This window comes from Astyanax mexicanus, chromosome 22, assembly GCF_023375975.1.
Source record: "Astyanax mexicanus isolate ESR-SI-001 chromosome 22, AstMex3_surface, whole genome shotgun sequence".
Lineage (NCBI taxonomy): Eukaryota > Metazoa > Chordata > Actinopteri > Characiformes > Acestrorhamphidae > Astyanax > Astyanax mexicanus.
The window spans coordinates 35,405,770-35,431,810 of record NC_064429.1 but is presented as its reverse complement, the minus strand read 5'-3'; the positions used below and the strand labels follow the sequence as shown (position 1 = coordinate 35,431,810).

The 26,041-nt window shown below is 37.2% G+C and overlaps 2 protein-coding genes across 3 annotated transcripts in view; both read right to left on the bottom strand.

The window, feature by feature from the left end:
* The window catches only part of slc39a14 (solute carrier family 39 member 14), a 45,495-nt gene that overhangs the window by 4,565 nt on the left and 14,889 nt on the right, over window positions 1-26,041 (bottom strand). Inside the window, exons 3-8 of one of the 2 annotated variants that reach the window (XM_049470598.1) lie at window positions 21,454-21,625; window positions 14,754-14,923; window positions 6,261-6,383; window positions 4,792-4,977; window positions 4,183-4,408; window positions 913-1,097 (exon numbers count right to left, since the gene is read on the bottom strand). In XM_049470598.1, the coding sequence (XP_049326555.1) occupies window positions 913-1,097; window positions 4,183-4,408; window positions 4,792-4,977; window positions 6,261-6,383; window positions 14,754-14,923; window positions 21,454-21,625 (1,062 nt within the window). Of the gene's footprint in view, window positions 1-912; window positions 1,098-4,182; window positions 4,409-4,791; window positions 4,978-6,260; window positions 6,384-9,929; window positions 10,100-14,753; window positions 14,924-21,453; window positions 21,626-26,041 lie in introns of both variants that reach the window. The other variant, XM_049470597.1, reaches the window with a different exon arrangement.
* galnt9 (polypeptide N-acetylgalactosaminyltransferase 9) overlaps window positions 10,061-26,041 on the bottom strand; it is a 334,018-nt gene continuing 318,037 nt past the window's right edge. Inside the window, exon 13 of the transcript XR_007428898.1 lies at window positions 10,061-11,359. The gene's annotated coding sequence lies outside the window, so the exon portion shown is untranslated. The remainder of the gene's footprint in view (window positions 11,360-26,041) is intronic.

The window sequence follows — 26,041 nt, the reverse complement described above, 5'->3', positions numbered from 1 at the left end:
TATTTCTAAATTATGGCGAGACTTTGCCTCCTTTTTTTTTTTTTTTGAAGAAAACCAACCAAATGTCTGTAAACCTTCACCTCGGAAATGTAATTTGCTTTTTTTCCCCACACACTGACCCAGATAATATAGAGTATATTATTAATATTTAAATTTTATTGAGTAAATAAATCTTCCCTGATGTAAATACTTGACCTCAGTTCCAAAATTCGATTTTTTTAATCATTTAAAATTGCTAAAAATAAGAAATGTGAAAAAATCGGTAAGAATTTGTGATAAGCTCACACTATAAATATATATATAGCATAATATATAGTATAATATACATATATATATAAAATGTATTATTATTTTTTATCCTTTAAAGTTTCAGGTTAATACAGAAAACACACAATAGAAGGCAGCATAATATATAGTAAAATATATAGTATAGTGCTTTTTCTATATTAACCTGAAACCTTAAAGAATTAAAAATAAATAAATAAATAAATAAATAAATAAATAATAATTATGAACGTATCCTGTTCAGCAGGCGTGCTCCTGCTCTTCCTTTCATGGGGCAGTCCTGATTAGTGCCAGTTCCATCATTATAACCTTTTTGATGTTCTTTTTTTTTTTGGATGGACTTCACTTGGGCATGCCTGAACATTGACTGACCTTTTTCTATATTAGTTGAGTAGTTGTTGCTTCTCATAATCTGGATTCGAACATTACTCAAATATTCACTATTCACTGTATACCTGTAACTCTACCTCTTCACTACTTTACTTTAACTGATGCTCTCAAACACTTTATTAAGAGACAAGAAATTCAAGTAATTAACTCTTGATGAGTTCAGCACAGCTGTTAACTGAAAGCCTGAATTCCAGGTGACTCTATACCTCACACTGATACCCTGATTCGAACCCTCACCATGTCTGCCAGCGCGATGTAGAGGAACATCCCCCCGGCCAGGGCAAAGATCCAGTTTGGGGAGAACTGATTCCCGGCCAGAATTCCGAATGCCATTCCCAGGTAGCAGCAGCAGGCTGAGAGGAAGTTGAAGAACAGGGCCTGCTGGATGCTCATCCCAGCGTTCAGCAGGATCACGAAGTCGCCTGCAGAGGGAGACAGAGGCACTCAGATATCAGCCTGATTTAAGAGAGCTCCTAAATAAACAGAGAGAATGCTCAAAATACAGAATAATGGAAATAAAAAGAAAATAAAGCGCCATCTCAAAAAAATTTAATATCTTTGAAAAGTTACTTTATTTCAGTAATTCAGTTAAAAATGTGAAACTCTATATATATTATATAGATGTATTAAATACAGATTGATCTATTTTAAGAGTTTATTTCTTTTATTGTTGATTATTTTGGCTTACAAACAATAAAAAACCCAAAAATCAGTGTTTTAGAAAATTAGAACATTATATAAGAGCACTTGATACTTTTGGAGCAGTGTGGGCAGTGTGAAGCCAAGTCCTGCTGGAAAATAAAATCTGCATCTTCATTAAAGTTGTCAGTAGCAGAGGGAAGCTGTAAGATATGAAGTGCTGTAAGATTTTGTGGGAAAACAAAACTGCACTGACTTTAGACTTGATAATAAAACACAGTGGATCAACACCAGCAGATGACAGACATGTCTCTCCATTAAACCATCTCTGATTGGTGGAAACTTCACACTAGACCTCGAGCAGTTTGGACTGTGTGTCTCTCCACTCTTCCTCCAGACTCTGATCCCTTGATTTACTTTAAATGAAATGTAAAATTTACTGATGATCAGTGATGGTTTGTTTGGAGAGTCATGTCTGTCATCTGCTGGTGTTGATCCACTGTGTTTTATTATCAAGTCTAAAGTCAGTGCAGTTTTGTTTTCCCACAAAATCTTACAGCACTTCATGCTTCTTCCCTCTGCTGATAACTTTAAATGTAATAGTTGAAAAGTGCAGTGGGCAATCTGTCACTGTTTTGCATCTTGTTTGTTTTTGCTGTTCCTTCTTTATGTAAATCTTTTATATGCTATTTTTAGATTCTTTTTTTATTTATTTTAGTTAAATCATAATTTTTCAAAATGTATTGTTTGTGACACCGGAGAGGACTGTACCTTAATTTTGTTATATTTGGTATAATGACCAATAAAGATATTCTATTCAATGTAGAACAGGTAGCACCTTATTTCTAACAGTTTTTTCTGGAACTTGAAAATATCGTTCCCAGCTGGAACCAGATAAAGGGATGTTTTCAGCTTGAACAGTGATGATATCTGTGGGCTTGTCTAGTTGTACAGGAGCAAGAAGCAATCCCACTGTTCCGAATATGAATCTGGATTTTCACATTTCTCAGGCCACTAGAGGGCGCTCCTAAGCAAGAACTCAAATTAATGAGCAAAGTAATAGTTTACAAATGTATGATACTGAATTTTTATACTAAAGAAATTCTCATTTCCTCATAACAGAACAACATCAAAGGTTTCAGCACTGCAGACACAATTCTTAAAGAGTTTAAACTCCAGTTTTAAAGCCTTTTAAACGCGTTCTGGGTGTAAAATCCAGCATCAGTAGCAGTAATGCTAAGAAATCTACTGCCTGAAACACATACACAGATACATACACAGGCTTTCTTTACTTTTTTACTAAAATACATCACTCTACTTTTTGAAATGATCAGAATGTCATGGCTAAGTGGGTAATAACTATTTCTTTTCCTTTTATATTTTCCTTTCTTTTAGATGTATGCTGTTTAATTGTTTTTTTTAAGATTTTAAAATTGCTAAAATGGATAATAAAATAAAACATTGTTTAAAAATATTATTAAGAGGGAGTAAAGCAAAATATCAAAAAGGCAAAAAGGAAAAAACATATTTGGAAAGCCACTGCTTTTCTTATATAGAAATTATACTGTGACCACAATTTCTGAAAATTACTATTATGAGTTTTTAGCCGTTCAGCTAGCTTGCGGCCCTTTTCCTTTTGTGGAGCAATTTTATTTAAGAAATAGAATGAAAGTTGGCCCGCTGTTTTTATAATGTGAAATTCAAAGTTTGAACGCTAGGTGTCAGAAACGGGGCAAAGAGTCTAAAAGTGGCGAGAGTGCTCAGTTGTAGCACAGAAAAACGGGCCAAAGAGTCTAAAAGCGGAGAGAGCGTGCAGTTGTAGCACAGAAAAACGGGCCAAAGAGTCTAAAAGCAGAGAGAGTGCTCAGTTGTAGCGCAGAAAAACGGGCCAAAGAGTCTAAAAGCAGAGAGAGTGTGCAGTTGTAGCACAGAAAAACGGGCCAAAGAGTCTAAAAGCAGAGAGAGTGCGCAGTTGTAGCGCAGAAAAACGGGCCAAAGAGTCTAAAAGCAGAGAGAGTGTGCAGTTGTAGCACAGAAAAACGGGCCAAAGAATCTAAAAGCAGAGAGAGTGTGAAGTTGTAGCACAGAAAAACGGGCCAAAGAGTCTAAAAGCAGAGAGGGTGCGCAGTTGTAGCGCTGAAAAGCGGACAAAAGAGTATAAAAGTGGAGAGGGTGCTCAGTTGTAGCTCAGAAAAACGGGCCAAAGAGTCTAAAAGCAGAGAGAGTGCGCAGTTGTAGCGCAGAAAAACGGGCCAAAGAGTCTAAAAGCAGAGAGAGTGTGCAGTTGTAGCACAGAAAAACGGGCCAAAGAGTCTAAAAGCAGAGAGAATGCTCAGTTGTAGCGCAGAAAAACGGGCCAAAGAGTCTAAAAGCAGAGAGGGTGCGCAGTTGTAGCGCTGAAAAGCGGACAAAAGAGTATAAAAGTGGAGAGGGTGCTCAGTTGTAGCTCAGAAAAACGGGCCAAAGAGTCTAAAAGCGGAGAGAGTGCGCAGCAAAAGAGTCTAAAAGTTTCCGTAATTAAGGAGTTTAATATTAAGAGACATCATGAAATAAAACATCAATTAGAAAAATCTTAGTTTACACAACACCGTCAAATATAGATAAAGATAGTAAGTCAAGTAAAATGGTGTAAATGAAAGTAATCAGGAAAAAGTTTTATTTAAAGTGGTATTTTTAATTATTTGTTTTATTACAGAGTCTGTGGCCCGTGACTTCAAATATATTTCTCTTTCTGGCCCCCAACAAAAAAAAGTTTGGACACCCCTGAGCTAGAGAGAGAGAGAGAGAGAGAGAGAGAGAGGGAGATGGTGAACAAGAGACTGGGACTGAGTAACAGTAAGGGGGTCCGGGGTGGGGGGGGGGACTCACCCAGTTCGTGAGGGAACTCCTCACACAGGATGGCGACTGAGGTGCTGATGCCCTGGAAGACGGAGGCGGTGAAGGACGCTCCGATGGCGAGACCGTCGATAAAGTTGTGCAGCCCGTCACTCAGAGTGATCATCCACGCCAGGGTCCCAATATCAGAGTACGAGCGTCCCTTCAACCAGTAACACCCACCAGTACCCCCACCACCACCACCAGCGCTCTGAGAGTCCTGCAGGAGAGAGAGACAGAGAGAGAGAGAGTGAGAGAGAGACATTAACATGGCAAAGCTGCATGAGCGGGATTCGAACCTGTGCTTTAGACCACTGGACCACTCAGCGCCCCTCTCTTTTATGGGGGTTTTTATCCTCTGTGATGTTATTCCAGTCCAGAACGATCATATTTGTGTTTTTTTTCTCAGACGTCCTCTGAGATAATAAATTACAGGCTGAATTATCTACTGTTTTTCTCTGAACTCCTGTAATCGTGGTCCTCCGGTAATTTTAATCCTGTCCAGACGCACATCTCTTTTTTGTTTCGTCTCCTCGCCTTTAATAAAATAGATATTTGTCTACTGTTACGCATCATTTACTTATTTAAATCCAGGATCCTCACCTGTACCGTCTGCTGCGGGGTGCTCAGCATTTTGTCTTCCTCCGCGACGCCCCTGATCTCTCCATCCACCCGCGGTAAAGACACGCCTCCACCCGCCTCTCCGTTCTGCAGCTTCTCCATCACTCCATCCTCCACATCACCGTTACTGTACTGCTCCGCCGGGAAGTGACTATGACCATGACCTCCCTGAGAGAGAGAGAGAGAGAGAGAGAGAGAGATTCTCATTCAATGTTTTTCTTTATGTAATTTATTTTCTTCCATGCAGATTGATTTAGGGTGCGTCAGTGTGTCTTTGCTATCGTAACGATGGGAAAAGTACACCTTGTGCAGCTCAAAACATGCAAAAGGCATGTACTAATTCTCCTAATTAATCATGGGTGTGGTTAATTTTGGGCATAAGGTGAAATAAACCAATCAGAGCGTCCCTTCCTCATCATTCTCTTTAAGAGTCAGGTGAGCTCAGACTTTGGTGGATTGCTATTTTAACGGTGCAGCTACCTGGACGTGTTCAACAAACGCTTCTCAGCAGAGGAAACTGAGCTACTCATTTACGGGAACAGCAATGTTATTTTATTTACTATTCTGTTTATGTGCTGTGTTGCCGAGATAGCAATTAATGTCTGACTGTTGGCGTCTGTCTAGGTTGTATTCAGTCAGTGGAGCTCCTGTATTTTCTGTTACCAAGATAAACAAGCAAAACTCCAGAAATGTACCTGAACACACCTCATTTCCAGAACACCAAGCCCATCAGTGTAGATATATTCAGAAGATCTGCTGCTATTTAAACCAGGCAGAAGGTGTGAAAAGAGACTGTTGGTGGGGTGTAAGATGGCAATGAGCATCACAATGTGCCTTGCCTTTTTTGTGAACAACTTTTTGTTAATTGAGAAGATGAACACAATTGTTTTCTAGAGCTATTTATTGAGTTTATTTAAGAGAGCACTTCAGTTTCTGAATCAGTTTCTCTGATTTTTCTATTTAGGGGTTTATGTTTGAGTAAAATGAACATTGTTGTTTTATTCTATAAACTACAGACAACATTTCTCCCAAATTCCAAGAAAAAATATTCTCATTTAGAGCATTTATTTACAGAAAATGAGAAATGGCTGAAATAACAAAAAAAGATACAAAGCTTTCAGACCTCAAATAATGCAAAGAAAACAAGTTCACATTCATAAAGTTTTAAGAGTTCAGAAATAATCAATATTTGGTGGAATGAACCTGATGGCTTTAAATCACAGTTTTAATTTCATGCATCTTGGCATCATGTTCTCCTCCTCCACCAGTCTTACACACTGCTTTTGGATAACTTTATGCTGCTTTACTCCTGGTGTAAAAATTCAAGCAGTTCAGTTTGGTGGTTTGATGGTTTGTGATCATCCATCTTCCTCTTGATTATATTCCAGAGGTTTTCAATTTGGTAAAATCAGAGAAACTATAATAAAATATTATATATTTATAGATCTTACCTTGTTTTTGGGTTTGAGGATCATCTTGAGGACTTTCTCAGTAAAGAAGAAGAGGTAGAAACCTCCAAAAACCACCGCAGATTTAGAGACATAGTACGCCTCCAAAGGGTCAAACCCAAACGCCTACACAGAGAAAACGGGTCAGTAGCACATCATTAAGCACATTTACAGTGATAATAAAGCTTTTTTCTGATCATGATCGTGTGTTACATGTAATTTAGTCTATAATACAGTGTGTGTGTATATGGTATAATGGTATAAATGAACTGTATATTATATTTAAGGGTATAATAATCCAGTTTAATAAATATAAAAGTATTACATAAAGACATTTCTATCAGAATATGAGAGTGTGTATTAGAGTTAATCTACTAGAACCCACAGACCAAAACCACAGACAAACAGATCGGCCAATCACAGATCCTCTGCTGACCCGTTCCCCGAGGCTCCTCGTACAGATCTGAACCCACCCAGCAGGTTTACGGCAGGTTTATGGCACGTGGACATCTCAGGAATGTCCCACACTCAACGGTTAAAGAGATAGTTCAACCAAAACTAGAAATTTTACACAATCAGTCCTCAGTCTTCCCTCAAAACCCGGTCAGATTTAGAGCGTCTTTAGTTTTACACTGGAGTAACAGGGCTAAAATATATTTAAAGTATATTGTACAACATTTATATTCAAAAACGTACTTTAGGTTTGCCAACTGTCCTAAAAAATACAGAAAAAACTCTGTTTTTGGTAATAAAATGTTTAATTAAGCTACGATTTGTGTTGTATTTCCAAAATCTGCCAAGCACACACATTATAAATATATTATATGGCCAATTAAAGAACAAATCATACAAGTGGACTTACATTTAATAAATGAATAAATAAATTAATGCACTTGTTAAGAGAAAATGTTTTTTTTAATATATATTTAATATTTTAAAATATATATATTTTTTTATATACTCTATATACACACACATTTCCTAGATTCAAACTCTTTGTAGGTAGCGCATCATGTGCAATAATATATATGCATAAATACATACATCAACTTATAACATATAAATAAAATATGTATTTAATATATAATTGCATCTCAAAAGATTTAAATATCTTTGAAAAGCACTTCATGCTTCTCTCTGCTGAAAACAACTTTTATGGAGATGCGGATTTCATTTTCCAGCAGGACTTGGCACACTGCCCACTCTGCATACCAAATGTACCAATTGGTCTTATAATATAAAATTCACATTTTCTGAGACACTGATTTTCGGGTTTTTGTGACACTTTGTGTCTTTAATACATATTTATAATATATGAGTTTCACAATTTAAACTGAATTACTGAAATAAAAAGTCACTTTTTAATGATATTCTAATTTTTGGAATATTTAAATATCAATATTTCCTATTTATAAACAGCTAGTGCTGCTTGTTTAGGCTCATTCCAGGCTAATGTTGTGTGTCTGGTTTCTAAAGTAGCTAATGCTAATGCTATAGCATCACATGCACATCCACTATTTTAGTTAAATCGGATTATTAATAAATAGAAACCATAAAATGGTGCACTTTCCCACTGATTATTAATTTATTTAAACATTTAATAATAGTAGTTAGCCACATTAGCCTCACAGCTACAGTACTACAACTAAAGAAGCTCCAAACTTCACCTGGATCATCCATTACATTTGGAATAAACTGGATTTACATTCTGAGTTTTGGTCAAAGTATCGCTTTAAAAGCTACCAAAGAGCTCCAGACCTCCACAAGCGGCCGCAGGGACGGGTTCAGAGAGAATTCTGGATTGGACCATCAGAACTCCAAGACACCTCAGGGCTTTCCCGGCAGGACCGACCACCGAACTGCTTTCTCCGACTGAATGGGAGTGATTGGAAATTGAAAATTTGAAATACTCCAGATTTAGAGATTTAGTGTGAACAGATTAGATCAAAAATAATCTGAATTAATTGAAAAAAAAATCATCAATCAAGAAGGCATTCCAGTCCAATTATGGATTTGGAGACAAATCAACATTTTCCAGGATTGGAATTCAGGATAATTGGACTCGGATTTGAGGCATCACCGTTTGGAAGTTTTCCGAAGTCCTCAGAGTTCAGGAAGTTCAGGAAGTTTTGGGAGTTTGGGAAGTTTGGGGCGGGGCACGGGGGTCGAGAGCTGTTGTTTGGGAAAAGCCCGGAGTTTGCAGCAGCACCAGCTTAAAAAACAACACCAGACTTAAAAAAGGTACACATCGTTAGTCCTGGTTTAGAGTCTGAGCGTTTAAAAACCTTTAAAAACTTTTTAATTCATGTGATCAATTCAACCAAATCTCTACTTTACTGCATCGAGGGCAAATCCACCAATTCTTACAAAATCTCTACATAATTCAGGTCGTTTGATCTTGTTGGATCTGGACTTTCAAAATTTTCACTCTGGTTCAAACCAAAATAGCAGGTGTGAAAGTTGTGCCTTATCCATTATTTGGTCCTACCAAAAAAAAAAGGTCATCTCCCGTTAAACTATAGAAGAAGAAAAAGGACGGAGTCAGGCAGCAGTATGGGTATACACACATACATATATATACCTATTATATATCTATATCTGTATCTACTGTATCTACTGTAACTGTAGATTGGTTACACTCAGTCTGCTGCATCGGATTCTGTTAGGAGGGCATAATTTGTTGAAACATCTTCCACAAACCAATCAGTGTGGGCGTAGGTGATGATGACGGGATGTCACAAAGCTAAACTAGTTGCTATCCTGCAATTAGTGCTGGGCGATATGGCCTACAAATGTCTTTTTTTTAACGATTTTAATCGATTTTTTTTCTCCCTACTCCAACTAAAAATCAAACTACAGATGACAAAGATATATATTTATATATTCAGCTCTGGATAAAAATAAGAGCTTCTTTGATTTTATCAATTTGAAAACCTCTGGAATATAATCAAGAGGAAGATGGATGATCACAAGCCATCAAACCACCAAACTGAACTGCTTGATTTTTTTGCACCAGGAGTAAAGCAGCATAAAGTTATCCAAAAGCAGTGTGTAAGACTGGTGGAGGAGAACATGATGCCAAGATGCATGAAAAAAAAAACTGTGTTTAAAAACCACCAGGGTTATTCCATCAAATGTTGATTTCTGAACTCTTAAAACTTTATGAATATGAACTTTTCTTCTTTGCATTATTTGAGGTCTGAAAGTTCAGCATCTTTTTTTTGTTATTTCAGCCATTTCTCATTTTCTGCAAATAAATGCTCTAAATAACAAAAAAAATTACTTGGAATTTGGGAGGAATGTTTTCCATAGTTTATAGAACAAAACAACACTGGATTATACTTTAGAAGAAATAATGCGATATTTTTTAATAAATGACAATGTCTGTATGTAAAGATGTAAAATTACTGTAAATAATTAGAATTTTATCCAAATTAATCGTGAAAGTCGGCCAGAACTACCTGCAATATGGTTCTAAATTCTGATCTAAATAAAATGCATTAAAAAAAGAACCAAAAAGAGCTTTGACAAAGTTTTAAGATGTTTTTAAGCGCTCAGAGTCTGAACCAGTCGCCACAAAGCTCGTCTTCAACTCGGCTCGGGTTCTGCAGCCTCAGCCGGAGCCGCTACAGGCTGCTGAGAGCGGCAGAACCGCGGCGTCGGCGACTCTACCTCGGGGATGAGCTGGAACAGGGCGTTGGAATAGAGCGTGCCGATGGCCAGAGCTATGAAGTAGAGCAGCAGCCGCTTGTAAAAGGTTTTCCTCATGAAGGGCACCACGCTGGCGCCCACCAGAGAGCACAGCGAGATCACTGTTACACACAGGAAACCGTACCCCCACACTGCAGCGCGGCAGGGGAGGGGCGAGAGACACAGAGGAACACAGAGAAACAGAGAGAGAGAGAGAGATGTGGATTAATTATAGTGTGTGTTTTTTTTTACAGATGATTATGATTATAAAGGGCGGGATATCATTATTTTTATCATTTAGGAACTGAACAGTGGAGTTCACACCCTGAGGGAAGATAGAGGAGGAAAAAAAGAACAAGGTTAGATTCATAATCCCACACACACAGCACCATCAGAGCATGTAATTAACCAATTAATCAATTAATTAACCAATCAATCAATTGATCGATCGATCAAACTCTGAGGCGATGCATTGATTGTGTTCATCAGGCTGGATCTCCTTATTGACGACGTCGTGCTCAATTTAACCAGGAAGGGAAGAGCTGTCATTAAAAACCCAGACATACAGTGATCAGGGAGGAAGTCAGGACCGGCCTGAGGCATATCTGGTGCTCACCAAATAAAAGAGAAGAAAAGCACCACAGAACTTAATTCAGAACCATAAACATTCAGAACCATCTCAACAAAACACCCCGAGGGAGCCCCCCACAAACTGACGACCCCCAACCACCCCCACCCGGACCCGACAGAGACAGTCATTTACTTCAGTTCAGTTAAAACAGTGTTCAGAGTTCTATGCATTCATCCTTTGATCTATACAGTATGTATCAATTCATCTATACATCCATCTTTACACTCAATTGTCTACCCCTATCTACCCATACAGTACATTTATCCATCACCTATTAGTATATCACCTATATATAGCTCTATAAAAAAATAAAAAGATCACTTGAAATTTATAATTTTCTTTGATTTTACAAAATTGAAAATCTCTAGAATATAATCAAGAGGAAGATGGATGATCACAAACCATCAAACCACCAAACTGAACTGCTTGAATTTTTACACCAGGAGTAAAGCAGCATAAAGTTATCCAAAAGCAGTGTGTAAGACTGGTGGAGGAGGAGAACATGATGCCTAAATGCATAAAAAAAACTGTGATAAAAAAACCAACCAGGGTTATTCCACCAAATATTAAAACAATATCGTTCAAATTTTTCTGAACTTTTTTCTTGCATTATTTGAGGTCTGAACGCTCTGCATCTTTTTTGTTATTTCAGCCATTTCTCTCATTATCTGCAAATAAATTCTCTAAATGACAATATTTTAATTTAGAATTTGAAAGAAATGTTGTCCATAGTTTATTAACTATAATAAAACAACAATGTTCATTTTACTCAAATATAAACCTATAAATATCAAAATCAGAGAAACCGAACTCTCAATTTTTTCCAGAGCTGTATGTCTGAGATTCACTCTGCAGCTTCTATATGTAAAAGTAGATGCACAATCGCTATTATTTTATTTTAAAATGTAAACTGCATTAATATGTAATTAATCTAGATTAATCTAATTAATCTGATTAAACTCCCAGCTCTAATATCAAAGGTGGGGTCACTTCTTTTTATCATCTTTTTACCTCTTTTTAACTCCTCCTTCACTTCCTGAGTATAAATAAGACCTACAGGAAACCCCTCCAGCTATACGGACACCCCCACAACCCCCTCATCCATACACACACACACACACCCAATACACACACTCACACTAACAGCTCTGTGACAGTGTTCTCACCCCACCACGCCCACCTCCCCAGTCACCCCGAGCATCCTGTTTCCTGCTTCCTGATTGGCTGCCTGGGTTCAAACTGGAAGAGATCCTCAGGTCAGAATATCTGGTACAGGTAGAGGGTGTGTAACTAAACACACACTGTGTGCAGTTAATTAGCCACACCCACCTTGTACGCACAGCACTAAACTAACCCTTCAAAACTGACTAACAGCTCATATCCTGTTTTAGATTCTTTAAAGTAGCTCCTCTTACTTAGATTAGACAGTTTTGAACATCTCTGCTGGATTTTCTCAGTCAGTTTTATGAGGTAGAGTCTCCTGGAATTCAGGCTTTCAGTTAACAGCTGTGCTGAACTCCTCAAGAGTTAATTACTTCAATTTCTTGTCTCTTAATATTTAGTTTGGGAGCATCAGCTGTAAAGTCTAATCCAGATTATGAACATATGCAAAAAACTACTCAACTAAGTAAAGAATAAAATTAAGAAACTAAAAAAAAATGATGGTCTGTCAATAAAAAAAGGAATTTTAAGAACTGTCGCATAAAAAAGACCATTAAAAACCTTTTTATGATGAAACTGGCACTCATCAGGACCTCCCCAGGGTAAGGAAAACACAGGATAAGTTCATCAGAGTTACCAGCCCCAAAAACAAACGCAAGATAACAGCTTGCCAGATAAGAGATCATCATAATCATCATGAACACCATCAACACACATAAAGTGGTGATCATACGATGCTGGTCCTGAGAACACTGTTAGAGCAGGGAACCGAAACAGGAACCGTGAAGAATCGCATAGAAATGAATGTGATGGGAGTAGCTACTCGATTTATACACTGCAATCACTCCCAAAAATGTGCACAATATGTACATCACTACAGACCATTTAAACTTAATGTAGCTTTAGAAGAGGTAGAGTTGGTATACAGTGAATAATATAATATAATATAATAATAATAATAATAATAATAATAATAATAATAATAATAATAATAGTGAGTAATGTTCTAATTTTTATTATGGGAAACAAGAACTACTTAATTAAGTATAGAATAAAATTATGAAACTAAGAAAAAATTATGGTCAGTCAATAAAAAAAGGGATTTTAAGAACTTTTTGAGACTATTAAAAACTTGTTTATGATGAAACTGGCACTTATCAGGACCTCGCCAGGATAAGGACAACACAGGATAAGTTCATCAGAGTTACCAGCCTACCAGTTTCTACATGGTTCACTATTCATTTACTATGTAGGACAAATATAAAAACGTTGAATAAAAAGAGTGCTGCCGTAGGAGGAAGGGCGTGTGGTCTATAGCCTGACTGAGTTATATATGAACTCTACAGCTATAGAGCGCTGTGGTTTTCCTTTCTGAGGAACCGAGGAACCCTGAGGCAGCGAGACCGAGAGACATCTGACCTACATACCGAGAAATAACCTCACAAATCAGACTGAGGATGAACGCTGAAGTTATCATTTATACAAGGCCAGGAGAGGAGACTGAAAGGTGATCATCATCATCATCGATTAATAAGTGGTGATCACACTGTTCTGGTCCTGAGAACAATGTTAGAACAGGGAACCAAAACAGGAACCGTGAAGAATCATGTATAATAACTGCAATGGGAGTAGCTACTCAATTTATACACTGGCATCACTTCCAAAAATGTGCATAATATGTATATCATATATAGGCCTGTCACAATAAGAATGTTTTGTGGACAATATGTTGTCCCAGAAATAATTGTGATACATAATATATATTTTTTTTATTTTAAGACTAATAAATGCCACTGACATAATGTTAACAGAATAGCATAAAAAGTAATTTAGGCAAAATTTTAAATAATAATTTATTATAATTAGTTTGGGAATGATATACTTTGACTATTCCTTCACCTACTTTAGTCCACACTGAGTGTATGGAGTCAGTTATTGAAGCATGACTGGCTAAAATACTGTTCACTGTTATATATGTGAACAAGCATACAAATAAACACAACAGACGAAAAATATCACGATTCCCCAAAAATTATTATTTTTCCCCAAAAAATCATCAGTGCTCTTTATAATCCAGTGCTCCTTATGTATGAATTTTACGAATCAGGTATTAAGAAGCTGTAAAGCCTGGAGCAGCATTAGCATTAGCCACTAACCTAAGTGCTAAGCACTAGCTCTTTTGCCGTTCAGAGGTGAGTTTTATCAGCCTCTACCGTGCTGCTAACCCTGGCTCGCACTGCTGGAGCAACATTAGCATAGCTCACTAACCATGCTAAGTATTAGCTCTTTCACCATTTAGAGAAGAGTAGATATATATCGGACTGTAGTCTGCACTTTTTAAGAACAAGCTACATGTGACGAACCCCTAGCTAATATCGCCCTAGCTTACGGGAACACTCAGGGTTCCTCAATGTAGCATGGTCAGGCTGCATTTACTAGCTAAAAACTGCATGTTAATCGCTAATGCTAATGCTGCTGAACCCAGCCTTAGTGTATATCTGGAAATCTAAGCTAAATCTAATTACTGTATATAAACGGAAGCGCTTCAAACAATTTACTTTGTTTAGCCTTATTTGACTTAGTTACGCCCACCCTCCACCACCACCCAGTGGTGAGCAGTAGTGAATTAGAATAAAAAAACATGGTGACACCAGTATTCCTTACTAGTGTCACATAATTGTTTCTTATAATCTGATGCATTTTATGTATGAAAATAGACTAGAACCAAGTTCATTGATAGTGTGCCTTATAGTGTGAAAAATAGGGTGTTTCACACCATTTTTTCACATGGTTGCACGAGACCCACTCCCAGGGTACCACCAACCCAGGATTCTACTACAACTGTATCTATAACTACACCACACCCATCACCACGGCCCAGACCACGCCCTGCTCACCACTGAGACGAGGATTAGTTCCATAGATCCACCATTAGTTTTGTGTGTGTGTATGTGTAGTAATCATGGTGGAGTGTGTGTGTGTGTATGAGTGTATGAGTGTGTGTGATACTGCACCTCTGGCAGCAGCTGGAAGACAGCGGTGGAGAACAGCGTTCCGATGGACAGAGCGATGAAAAAGACGAGGACTCTGCGCATGAACCTGGTCCTCATCAGCGGCACCACGAACACACCGGTCAGAGCAAACAGACTGACCACCGTCACGCTCAAAAACGCGAAACCCCACACTGCACACACACACACACACACACACACGAATGAGTGACTGTGTGTATATACACTGTATAATTAGTATATACACACAGTATGTGCAAGTAACTACCACACTACTCTCTAATTCTTCTCTTCTCTTCTGAATCTGAGACTCTGTCCTTAATCATGTTAATCTGAGCTAAAGTCTAAAGCTGCTGTTTCCATGTGGGTCAGCCAGACGTCTTCCTGTAGCAGTTTTTTTATCTCCAGTTTCTAAGACTCTTTATTTGAAGGTGTAGGAAACAGTACTCACCGCTCTCTGACTTCTGTATCTGTAATTTCTCTAAAGAAAAGAAAGAACTTCTACTTTTAATAGTTACAGAGTTCTCTGTGTTTCTGTGTCTTTTTCTAGTTATTATGATGATGAAAGCTCAGTTTATTTCCATTGCTACATTTTGCAAACCAATGAACTGTTTGCTAAAAATCACCCCCTCTTTTAAACAGTACACGGACCTGAGTTGGAGCTGAAGAGCTAAAAACCTCTGGAATATAATCAAGAGGAAGATGGATGATCACAAACCATCAAACCACCAAACTGAACTGCTTGAATTTTTGCACCAGGAGTAAAGCAGCATAAAGTTATCCAAAAGCAGTGTGTAAGACTGGTGGAGGAGAACATGATGCCAAGATGCATGAAAAAAAAACTGTGATTAAAAACCACCAGTTATTCCACCAAATATTGATTTCTGAACATTATTTGAGGTCTGTTATTTCAGCCATTTCTCATTTTCTGTAAATAAATGCTCTAAATGAGAATATTTTTATTTGGAATTTGGGAGAAATGTTGTCTGTAGTTTATAGAATGAAACAACAATGTTCATTTTACTCAAACATAAACCTATAAATAGCAAAATCAGAGAAACTCATTCAGAAACTGAAGTGATCTCTTCATTTTTTTTCAGAGCCGTATATATATATATATATATATATATATATATATATATATATATATATATATATATATATATATATATATGTGTGTGTGTTTGCTAGATGTGTCAGTATATTTTTGTATAAATGTAAAAATGATGTATCCCATATGTATTTTACAGGTATAAAAAAACTATAATTAATCTTGTTACAAGATTAATTATAGTTATTTTGTACCTATAAAATACATATGGGATACATCATAATTATAATCATACGGTATCTACATACAGTGTAATAATAATGTATCCCATATGTATATATGTATGCATGTAAGTGTATGTATTAATATCATATTCCATTTATATTATACATGCCAGTATTACACATGTAATAATGTACCTTATAAGTATCATATGTGTTAGTACATAATCTATGTGTAATAACAACATATATCCATCTATCCCCTATGTATTACATATATCCGTAACAAAGTGTAACTTTATCACTCACACAGTGCGCTCCTGTTATTATAATGATGATCTGCACTATCAGTAGTGATTACTGGGATTACAGTGGATGGAGATGGAGGTGGGGTGCCGGTGCTCGTCATCCCTGACCTGTTCAAAAAGCAAGTGCTGTCATAACCGAGAGTGAGCATCATCCTCAACCTCAAAACACACCAGCTATAATCACTGAATCAGCCTGAAAAACATCTCAGAACATCTCGCTGATGTTCCACAGTCACACATACAACAGTTAAACTGGCCAAACTTCGTCAAACTGCTGCATCAACACGCTTGGAGGAGAACACTAACCGCTAGTTCTGTTCTGTCATCTAAGAAACACCCACAGTGTATAGAATTACTCATGATGAGTGATGGGGAAGGAAAGAAGGAGGAGGACTGTCCTACCCATCCAGAGAGAGAGAGAGAGGATGGTACTTATGTATGGCTGTGGCTTCACTTTGCATCAGTATTTACGCTTAGACAGTCACGCCACTCTGGAGCCCAACCAGCATAATTTAGTTTCTAACAACTAAAGATGCACCAAATGTTCAGCAACCAAAACAAATTAATAATTCATTGCAACAGTTTAAATTTACAAATGTACGATTTCCTTTGTAATACAAATAAAAAAAATACATTTAGACTTTTTGTCAAAGTGACTGATTTCGTTCTTGGCACACATTTTGCATTTTGGTGCATCCTTTCTAAAATTGATGATGCATATAACTGGAAATGCATGGAAACTAGAATGTGCAACAACAAAAAACATACAAGACAAATGCAATTAATAAATGTATGCGTTTTGGAAAAGTAACAAACTTAATCACTATTCCATATTCAGCCTTTAGCAAGATGATTCATTTAATTTGGTTTAGATTTTGGCACATTTTGGTGCATCCTTTCTAATATTGATGATGCAGATATCTGGAAATGCATGGAAACTATACAGTTCTAGGATGTGCAAGAACAAAAAACAAAATACATATCATATTAAATATATAGGGGAGAATGTCATAGTGGGCGGAGCTTGGCGAGCTTAGCAGTGGACTGTTTCACTCCAACATAATCAAAATCAAAGTATATTTGAGTTTTTATTGGCTTCTGTAGGAACAGTTTTTTGGAGCCCAACCAGCATCATTTAGTTTCTAATAACTGAGGATGCACCAAATTATCAGCAACCAAAACTAAAAATTAATAATATATTGCAAACTATTACAATTTACAAATTATTTTGAAATTCAAATGCAAGATATATTTTTATGCTTTTTGGCAAAGTGACTGTCGCAAAAGTATTCATTTTGTTTGGTTTCGGTACAGACTTTCCATTTTAGTGCATCCTTTCCAAAATCGATGATGCATATAACTGGAAATGCATGGAAACTATACAGTTATAGAATGTGCAACAACAAAAACATGTATAAGATATGATCCTGAAATATCTAGAGAAGAATGTGCTAGTGGGCGGAGCTTGGAGAGCTTAGCGGTGGACTGTTTCACTCCAACATAATCAAAAACTATATTTGAGTTTTTATTGGCTTCTGTAGGAACAGCTTTTGGAGATATATTTAAAGCAAATCACAGAGAATTCCTGTATAATTGCTTCCTCCAGCAGTCGCCAAGAACACACACACACACACACACACACACATATAAACAGCCTCAGTGTCTCTTAAAGCCATAAAATCCATATGTGCACACGAGCCAAAACATTATGACCACCCAACACAAAAAAGTAGTGTCATGCAAGCATCAGACCTGAGCCTACAGACCTTTTTGTGGTTGTTTTGATGGTCATAATGTTTCGGCATATTGGTTACAGCAGTCCAAGACCTGGAAACAAAAAACTAACTACTGTATTTTTATAAATTTACTATAACGCACTTCTAAAATCCTTTAATTCTGCTAAAGAACAGAGACTGGAGTAGCATTAGCCGCTAACCATGCTAAGCGCTAGCTCTTTCACTGTTCAGAGGTGAGTATATCAGACTATAGTCTGTGTGTTTATCGTGTTAAAACAATATCTAATATCGCCCTGGCTTACCCAAACACACAGGTTTCCTCAGTGTAGTGCGTCAGGCAGCATAAGTTGCTAATTGTTAGGGGTTAGCTGCTAATGCTAATGCTCCAGCCTTAGTGCTGAAGACATTCGTGAATCTAAGCTTACTGTAAATAAACTGAAAATTAACATCCAGCGCTCGTTTGACTTTAAAAGATAGTCTGTTTTTAAAGAATTACAGTTTTGATTACTTAGCTTAGCTTTACTTAACTTTGTTAGTTAGACACCCCCCCTTATAATTTCCTTATAGTGTCTCTTAAAATGCGCCCTATAATCTGGTTCACCTTAAAGTGCGAAAAATATGGTAATATGTAAACTGATTGTAAAGTGTGGAGCATCAGGACACATCTTGCAAATGCCCACACCTGTATATGTCATGAGGTGCTATCTTGTTCTGAAAACTGGTCAACATGCTCATGGCAAGGCAACTAAAATATGGGCATTAAGCCTCCTGTTATGTTCTGGGTCAATTTGGTCTATTTTAAAGTTAGATTTTTTAGTACGAAACTTCTTCTGCTTGCCTTAATTAGTGTAATTAAGATATAATATAAAATATGGTTCATCTCACATATTAGCATACCCTCATATCCTCTGCAAAACAAAAACGCTAAAACAACATTGCAATGTTATGTTTCAATGTTATTTAGAACTAATGTTTTATATGTTGGTCTTTTAAAAGTAATAAAACATTAAAAAAGTTTGAAGATGTATATCTTTAGTGTAAAACAAGTGAATTATCCTTATTGAAGCATTACCTGTTAAAAGGTAAGGAACACCAATGCACTAAATATTGATAGAATAACTAGAAATGGAGTTACTAGTTATATATAATTATTTACGTTGCTTGTTAGGATTTTTTGGGTTTCAGACAACTTTTGAATAATTAAATATGCACCGGTTCAAAATGACCCAGGAACACCATTACTGTTCCTGACAAATGAACATAATAGGAGGGTTAAATCGAGTGACAGAGTGATGGACAGGATGTTCATGGCTAAAAATGTCCATGCATACAGAAAAAAAACAGGACAAAAATCACATCTAAAAGACTTTGGGCCTGTTGTTTGAGTTATAAAGTTAGTGTTAAAAGGTTGATCCTGGACGTGAGGATGCACTTTCCTCCCCTCAGATAGAAGAGTTATCAGTAACTGAGTTTTAAGAGTTATCAGTACTTTGACCCATCCCAGAGTACAGTCCGGTAGAGTATCCAGCACGTATCGGAGCAGATGTTTATCAGAGCTGTTCTCTTCCTGCAGTAACTGTTTAACTTTCCTGCATCGCTGAGATGAATTAATTCAGTAAGAAGGTGAAGCAGGTGGAACAGAAGATGACGGAGCTGAAAATAAGCTGACCTGCAGAACATGTTCAGCCCTGACGATACAGAACAGCGAACTCCAGACCTTTCCTTCCTCTCTTTAAACCCGAGACCCACCCAGATAATCTTCAGTGCTGCCATCGCCACTGAAATCTGCTCATATTTAACCATTAAATTACTGACTGTAGAGTGATTCTAATCCAGTATGAATCTGCATCATGTGCAAAATGTGTAGTTTGGCAGTAATAACTGTAGAGTGATTGTTATCCAGTATGAATTTATGAGAAGTTTAGTCTTGCAGCAGTAATTTGGAGTTTGATCCAGTATGAATCTGCAGTGTTTGTATTGTGTGGTCTTGACAGTTTTAATTCTGGAGCGAGTTTAATCCCATATTTATTTCACAATAAATCCAGTATGAATCTGCAGTGAGACGTTTAGTCTTGCAATAGTAATTCTATGTTTGATGCAGTATGAATCTGTTTCATGTGCCTTGTGTAGTTTAACAGGAATAACTGTAGAGTGATCGGTATTCAGTATGAATGTATGAGAAGATTATTCTTGCAGCAGTAATTCTGAGTTTGATCCAGTATGAATCTGCATCATGTGCATTGTGTAGTTTGACAGTAATAACTGTAGAGTAATCTGTATCCAGTATGAATCTGCAATGTTTGTATCACATATTTAACCATTAAATCTGACCGTAGAGTGATTTTAATCCAGTATGAATCTGCAGTGAGAAGTTTACTCTAGCAGTAGTAATTCTAAGTTTGATCCAGTATGAATCTGTATCATGTGCCTTGTGTAGTTTGACAGTAATAACTGTAGAGTGATTGTTATCCAGTATGAATCTGCAGTGTTTGTGTTATGTAGTCTGACTGTGGTAATTCTAGAGCGTGTTTAATCCCATACTTATGTCATTATAAATCCAGTATGAATCTGCAGTGTGTGTACTATTTTTTTTAGACACTGTGGAGCGACTGGTCTCCAGCATGAATTTGGAGTTGTGCCGGAGAGACATAATTTTTTTATATCTTACTGTAATATGTAGTTTTCATAGCATGGCAGTAAACATAGTGGAGAGTTTTTAATCCAGTATGAATCTGGAGTCTGTGTAATACAGTATGTAACTGTCTGAGTTTAATCGTTTATGAACTACATTGTGTCATTTCACAATATATCCAGCATGTATTTGCTGGCTTTACAGGGACATTAATTATTGTGCACTGATTATAATATATAAAAAATCGGCAGTGAGAAATCGGAGTGCAGTCGTCATTATGAGTTTGATCCAGTATGAATCTGCATCTTGTGCATTGTGTAGTTTGACAGAAATAACTGCAGAGTGAGTTATCCAGCATGAATCTGAAGAGTGTGTACTTTTTTTAAACATTGTGTAGCAATGGGTATTCAGTATGAATTGTGTTGAAATGGAGTTGTGTTGGAGAGTCAGTCTTGCAATGAATCCACTATGAATTATGAACTTTTGGTAGTGTTCACAGTCTGACATTAAACACAGAGGAGTGTTTTTTGGTCCAGTATGAATTTGTTACGATGCTAATGTAGATTTACAGACTTCCTCCTGTTATCACCGTTTAAAATCCCAAACCTGTAAAATTGGATTTGCTGCAAACCAATAAAAAAAATACAATAAGGAAAAGATGGTTATAGTTATCAATAATATTTTTGAAAGCTCTTCTTTAGCGCTGTTCTCCAGCTCCGAGGCCTCGGCTGTATCCAGTGTGTATTCAGTCTTACCCTCAGCGTAGGTGGGTCGGGGGCTGGAGTCCGGTTCCTGGTCCTGCTGGGCTCGGCAGGCTCGGGTATCCAGCTGCTGCAGCATTGTGGGACAGAACTCCTGCAGGCCACGCCCATCCAAACGGGACTGTTCACTTAACCCATGAACCGCCAGCGTACCTGCAGCCAAGCACTGAACACACAAACTATTATATTAGTATTATAAAATTATATATATATATATATATATATATATATATATATATATATATATATATATATATATATATATATATATATATATATACATACAGTGCCCTCCATAATTATTGGCACCCCTGGTTAAGATGTGTTCTTTAGCTTCTCATAAATTGAGTTTTGTTCAAAATAATATAGGACCACGATGGGAAAAAAGAGTAAAGTCCAACCTTTAACTCAAGTAAATTTTAAGGGGGAAATAAAATCCCTGACTAAGAAATAATTATTCTTCATAATTATTGGCACCCCTAACAATTCTTAGGAAATAAATTTAATAAAAGTATTTCTGTCACTTCTACAGTAGTTTACGAAGTTGATCAGAGTATGTAGGAACATTTAATTAGTAATTCACAACTTCCTGTTTCCCTGGGGTATAAATATGACGTGACACAGAGGCCATTTATCTTCAACATGGGAAAGACAAAGGAACATACCATTCAAGTGAGGCAGATGTGTGTTGACCTTCACAAGTCAGGCAATGGCTACAAGAAAATCGCTACTCGCCTACACCTGTCCATATCTACTGTCAGAGGAATTATTAAGAAGTTTAAAACAACTGGAACAGTGGTAAACAAGCCTGGACGAGGACGCAAGTTTATTTTGCCACCACGCACAGTGAGGAGGATGATAAGAGAAATAAAAAGTTCTCCAAAGCTCACTGTTACAGAATTGCAACAAATGGTAGCTTCTTGGGGTCACAAAGTCTCCAAAACAACCATCAGGCGCTATCTACATGCCAACAAGCTGTTTGGGAGGCATGCACGGAAGAAACCATTTCTCACTCACAATCATAAACGCAAACGTTTGGAGTTTGCTAAGCGGTACTGGGACTTCAACTGGGACCGTGTGCTTTGGTCAGATGAAACAAAGATAGAGCTTTTTGGCAACAAATGCTCTAAGTGGGTCTGGCGTAACACAAGAGCTGAGTCTGCAGAAAAGCACCTCATGCCCACTGTGAAATACGGCGGGGGATCAGTGATGCTGTGGGCCTGTTTCTCTTCTAAAGGCCCTGGGAACCTTGTTAGGGTGCATGGCATCATGAATGCTCTAAAATACCAGGACATTTTAAAACAAAATCTGGTGGCTTCTGCCCGAAAGCTGAAGATGGGTCGTCACTGGGTCTTTCAGCAAGATAATGACCCTAAACATGTGGCCAAATCTACACAGAAATGCTTCACCGCACACAGAATCAAGCTCCTCCCATGGCCATCTCAGTCCCCAGACCTCAACCCCATTGAAAACCTGTGGGGTGAGCTGAAGAGGAGAGTGCAGAGGAGAGGACCCAGGTCGTTGGATGATTTAGAGAGAATGTGCAAAGAGGAATGGTCAAAGATCCCTCTTTCTGTATCCTCCCATCTTGTGAAACATTACAGGAGAAGATTAGGTGCTGTTTTGTTGGCAAAAGGGGGTTGTACAAAGTATTAACATCAGGGGTGCTAATAATTGTGGCACACATGATTTGATGTTAAATAATTATTTCTTAATGTGGGATTTTTTTCCTACTGAATAAATTCACTTGAGCTAAAGGTTGTATTTTACTCTTTTTTTCCATCGTGGTCCTATATTATTTTGAACAAAACTCAATTTATGAGAAGCTAAAGAACACATCTTAACCAGGGGTGCCAATAATTATGGAGGGCACTGTATATATACATATATACTATTATATATTATATTAACTATATATTACTATTATATGAATTCATATGTGAAAAAATACAATCACTGAACACGTTAAATTTTTTTTTTTTAATCCTGGAAGACAAACTAAAATAAAGTAAAATACATTTACCTCAACATTGCTAATCTAATTATTAATGTACTTTAGCAGTGCAATTCGTATCATTACTATACTTCAGCAGGACAATTCTCATCATTAAGGTACTTAAGCAGTGCAATTCTTTTCATTAATGTGATTAAGCAGTACAATTCTAGTCCTAGATTTACCTCAGCAGTGCTATTCTAATCATTAATGTATTTAAGCAGTGCTATTTTTATCATTAATGTACTTAAGCTAGTGCTGGACGATATGGCCAAAATTTATATCGCAATATATATTCCTTAATTTCGGTCGATATGATATAATTTTGCTATCGATATAAATACTTTGAAGGCCTCAGAAAAACTGCTATGAAAATGTGTCTCAAAATTTAATTTAAGTCTTTGAAACCTCCTCTCACAAAAACTATATAATACTTTAGAAATATAAATGGTTTAAATAAATCAATCCCCTGCACGTGCCTGCAGCGTCCTGTATCGTAACTACATCTCTGCTGTTTGTAACAAACCAAACCGTGTGTGAAAATTGGTAAAAATTGGTGGAGTTGTGATTATTATAGGTGTATTAAACACCTTTCACAGTGTAAATTAATGCACTCGGGACGCAGGGTTGCCTCCTACAATGTGACGGACACGCTGACACACCAGGAGGCAGGACGCAGGGTATGCGGCATCTAATTTAAGATATCTATAGCCTAGCCTACCTGGCTACGTATCTGTGTGATTACGTCATCACGCACTGACGTAGCCCGGCTACGGAGGCTGATTGTGTTCAGCTCACTCTCCAGCAAAACTGACAGCAGTAAAAACGCCTGTCCGTGACCGTTATTGAAACATTTCTTATCACGATAAATACTGATATCAAATTATTGTCCATGTCACACCTGCACCTTTAAGATCAGCCTCGCCGGAGTACTAATAAGCTGACTCCGCCCCTCCCACACACCTGTGGGACATCAGCTTATTACTGAGACTATATATACTGGAACATTTACTGAGTCTAGTTGCGAGATATTGGCACTCTAGTGTCTTATCAAGTGTTTATTTCAGTGTTTTGTTATTTCTGTTTTTTTTTTTTATCCTTGCCCATTTTCGACTACGATTTTTGCCTTGTGATTTATTCCTGGTTTTGAACTATTGCCTGTATTTTTTGACTACGATTTTTGGCTTGCGTTTTGGATTAATAAAGCCTGCCTGCATTTGCATCCCAATCACCTTGGTTGGTTCTTACAGTCCAGGCCCTCACATAAGCAGTGTAATTCTAGTCCTAGATTTACCTCTGCAGTGCTATTCCTATCATTAATGTACTTAAGCAGTGTAATTCTAGTCCTAGATGTACCTCGGCAGTGCTATTCCTATCATTAATGTACTTAAGCAGTGTAATTCTAGTCCTAGATTTACCTCTGCAGTGCTATTCCTATCATTAATGTACTTAAGCAGTGTAATTCTAGTCCTAGATGTACCTCGGCAGTGCTATTCCTATCATTAATGTACTTAAGCAGTGTAATTCTAGTCCTAGATTTACCTCGGCAGTGCTATTCCTATCATTAATGTACTTAAGCAGTGTAATTCTAGTCCTAGATTTACCTCAGCAGTGCTATTTGAATTACTGCTAACTGGATCTGGGATACATTAGCTCTGTTTTTTCTCTCTCTCAGTGCTGAGACTTACTGGCTAGTCTACACGTTATGAGAAGAGACTTCACCTTGAGCTCCTGATCCAGGCTGAGATTACAGGTTGTTTAAGACTGGAGACGGGAACACTCAGAGGCCACGACGTCTAAACCCGAGATAACACACACACTCTGCCTTACACACTGATCACCACGTTCAAGGACTAAAAACATCAGCACTTAAAGAAGAAAAGTTAACCCTTAGTTCTGAGCAGAGCACTTCATTATGTAACGGGTTATACTGGTTATCTATACTTTACTGGAGCAATTTAATATATTTTTTATATATTAATATAATTAATATATTATATTTTTTTGTTATAGTGCACTATAGGACTCTGTGGGCGTGGCCTAAGCTTTTGTTCTTAATAGCTTTATTTTTTCTCCATACATTACTTTTACTTTTATACTTTAAGTAGTTTTAAAACCAGTACTTTTACTTTACACACTTTTACTTAAAGAGTAAAAAGCTTGAGTTAATTCTTCTTCTTTAACTTCTACAGAAGTATTTTATAAAACTCTAGTATTAATCCTCTATTCTACCTACAGAGTAATAAATGGAGATACTTTTCACACCTTTGCTGCTGAAGGCTGCTAAAAGCTTTACCGCCTTTCCTTCTCAGGAATTCCCAGAGTCCCAGGTTTAAAAATGAGGGATATTTTTAATATTTTAATATTTTTCCCCAGATCAGATCCAAGTCTCTTAAATATCAGCAGAACAGGATCAGATCGTGATATCTTTATTAAAAATACTGCAGATCACACAGGACGGGTTTAACACTGTTTAAAACCTCGCTCGTTCTTGTGGGTTGCCAGGTGGAGGATTATTAGCGCAGTGTAACTCCAGCCTGAGGCACAATCCAATGTGGCATTAAGCTCAGGAAATATGCCAAATATCTC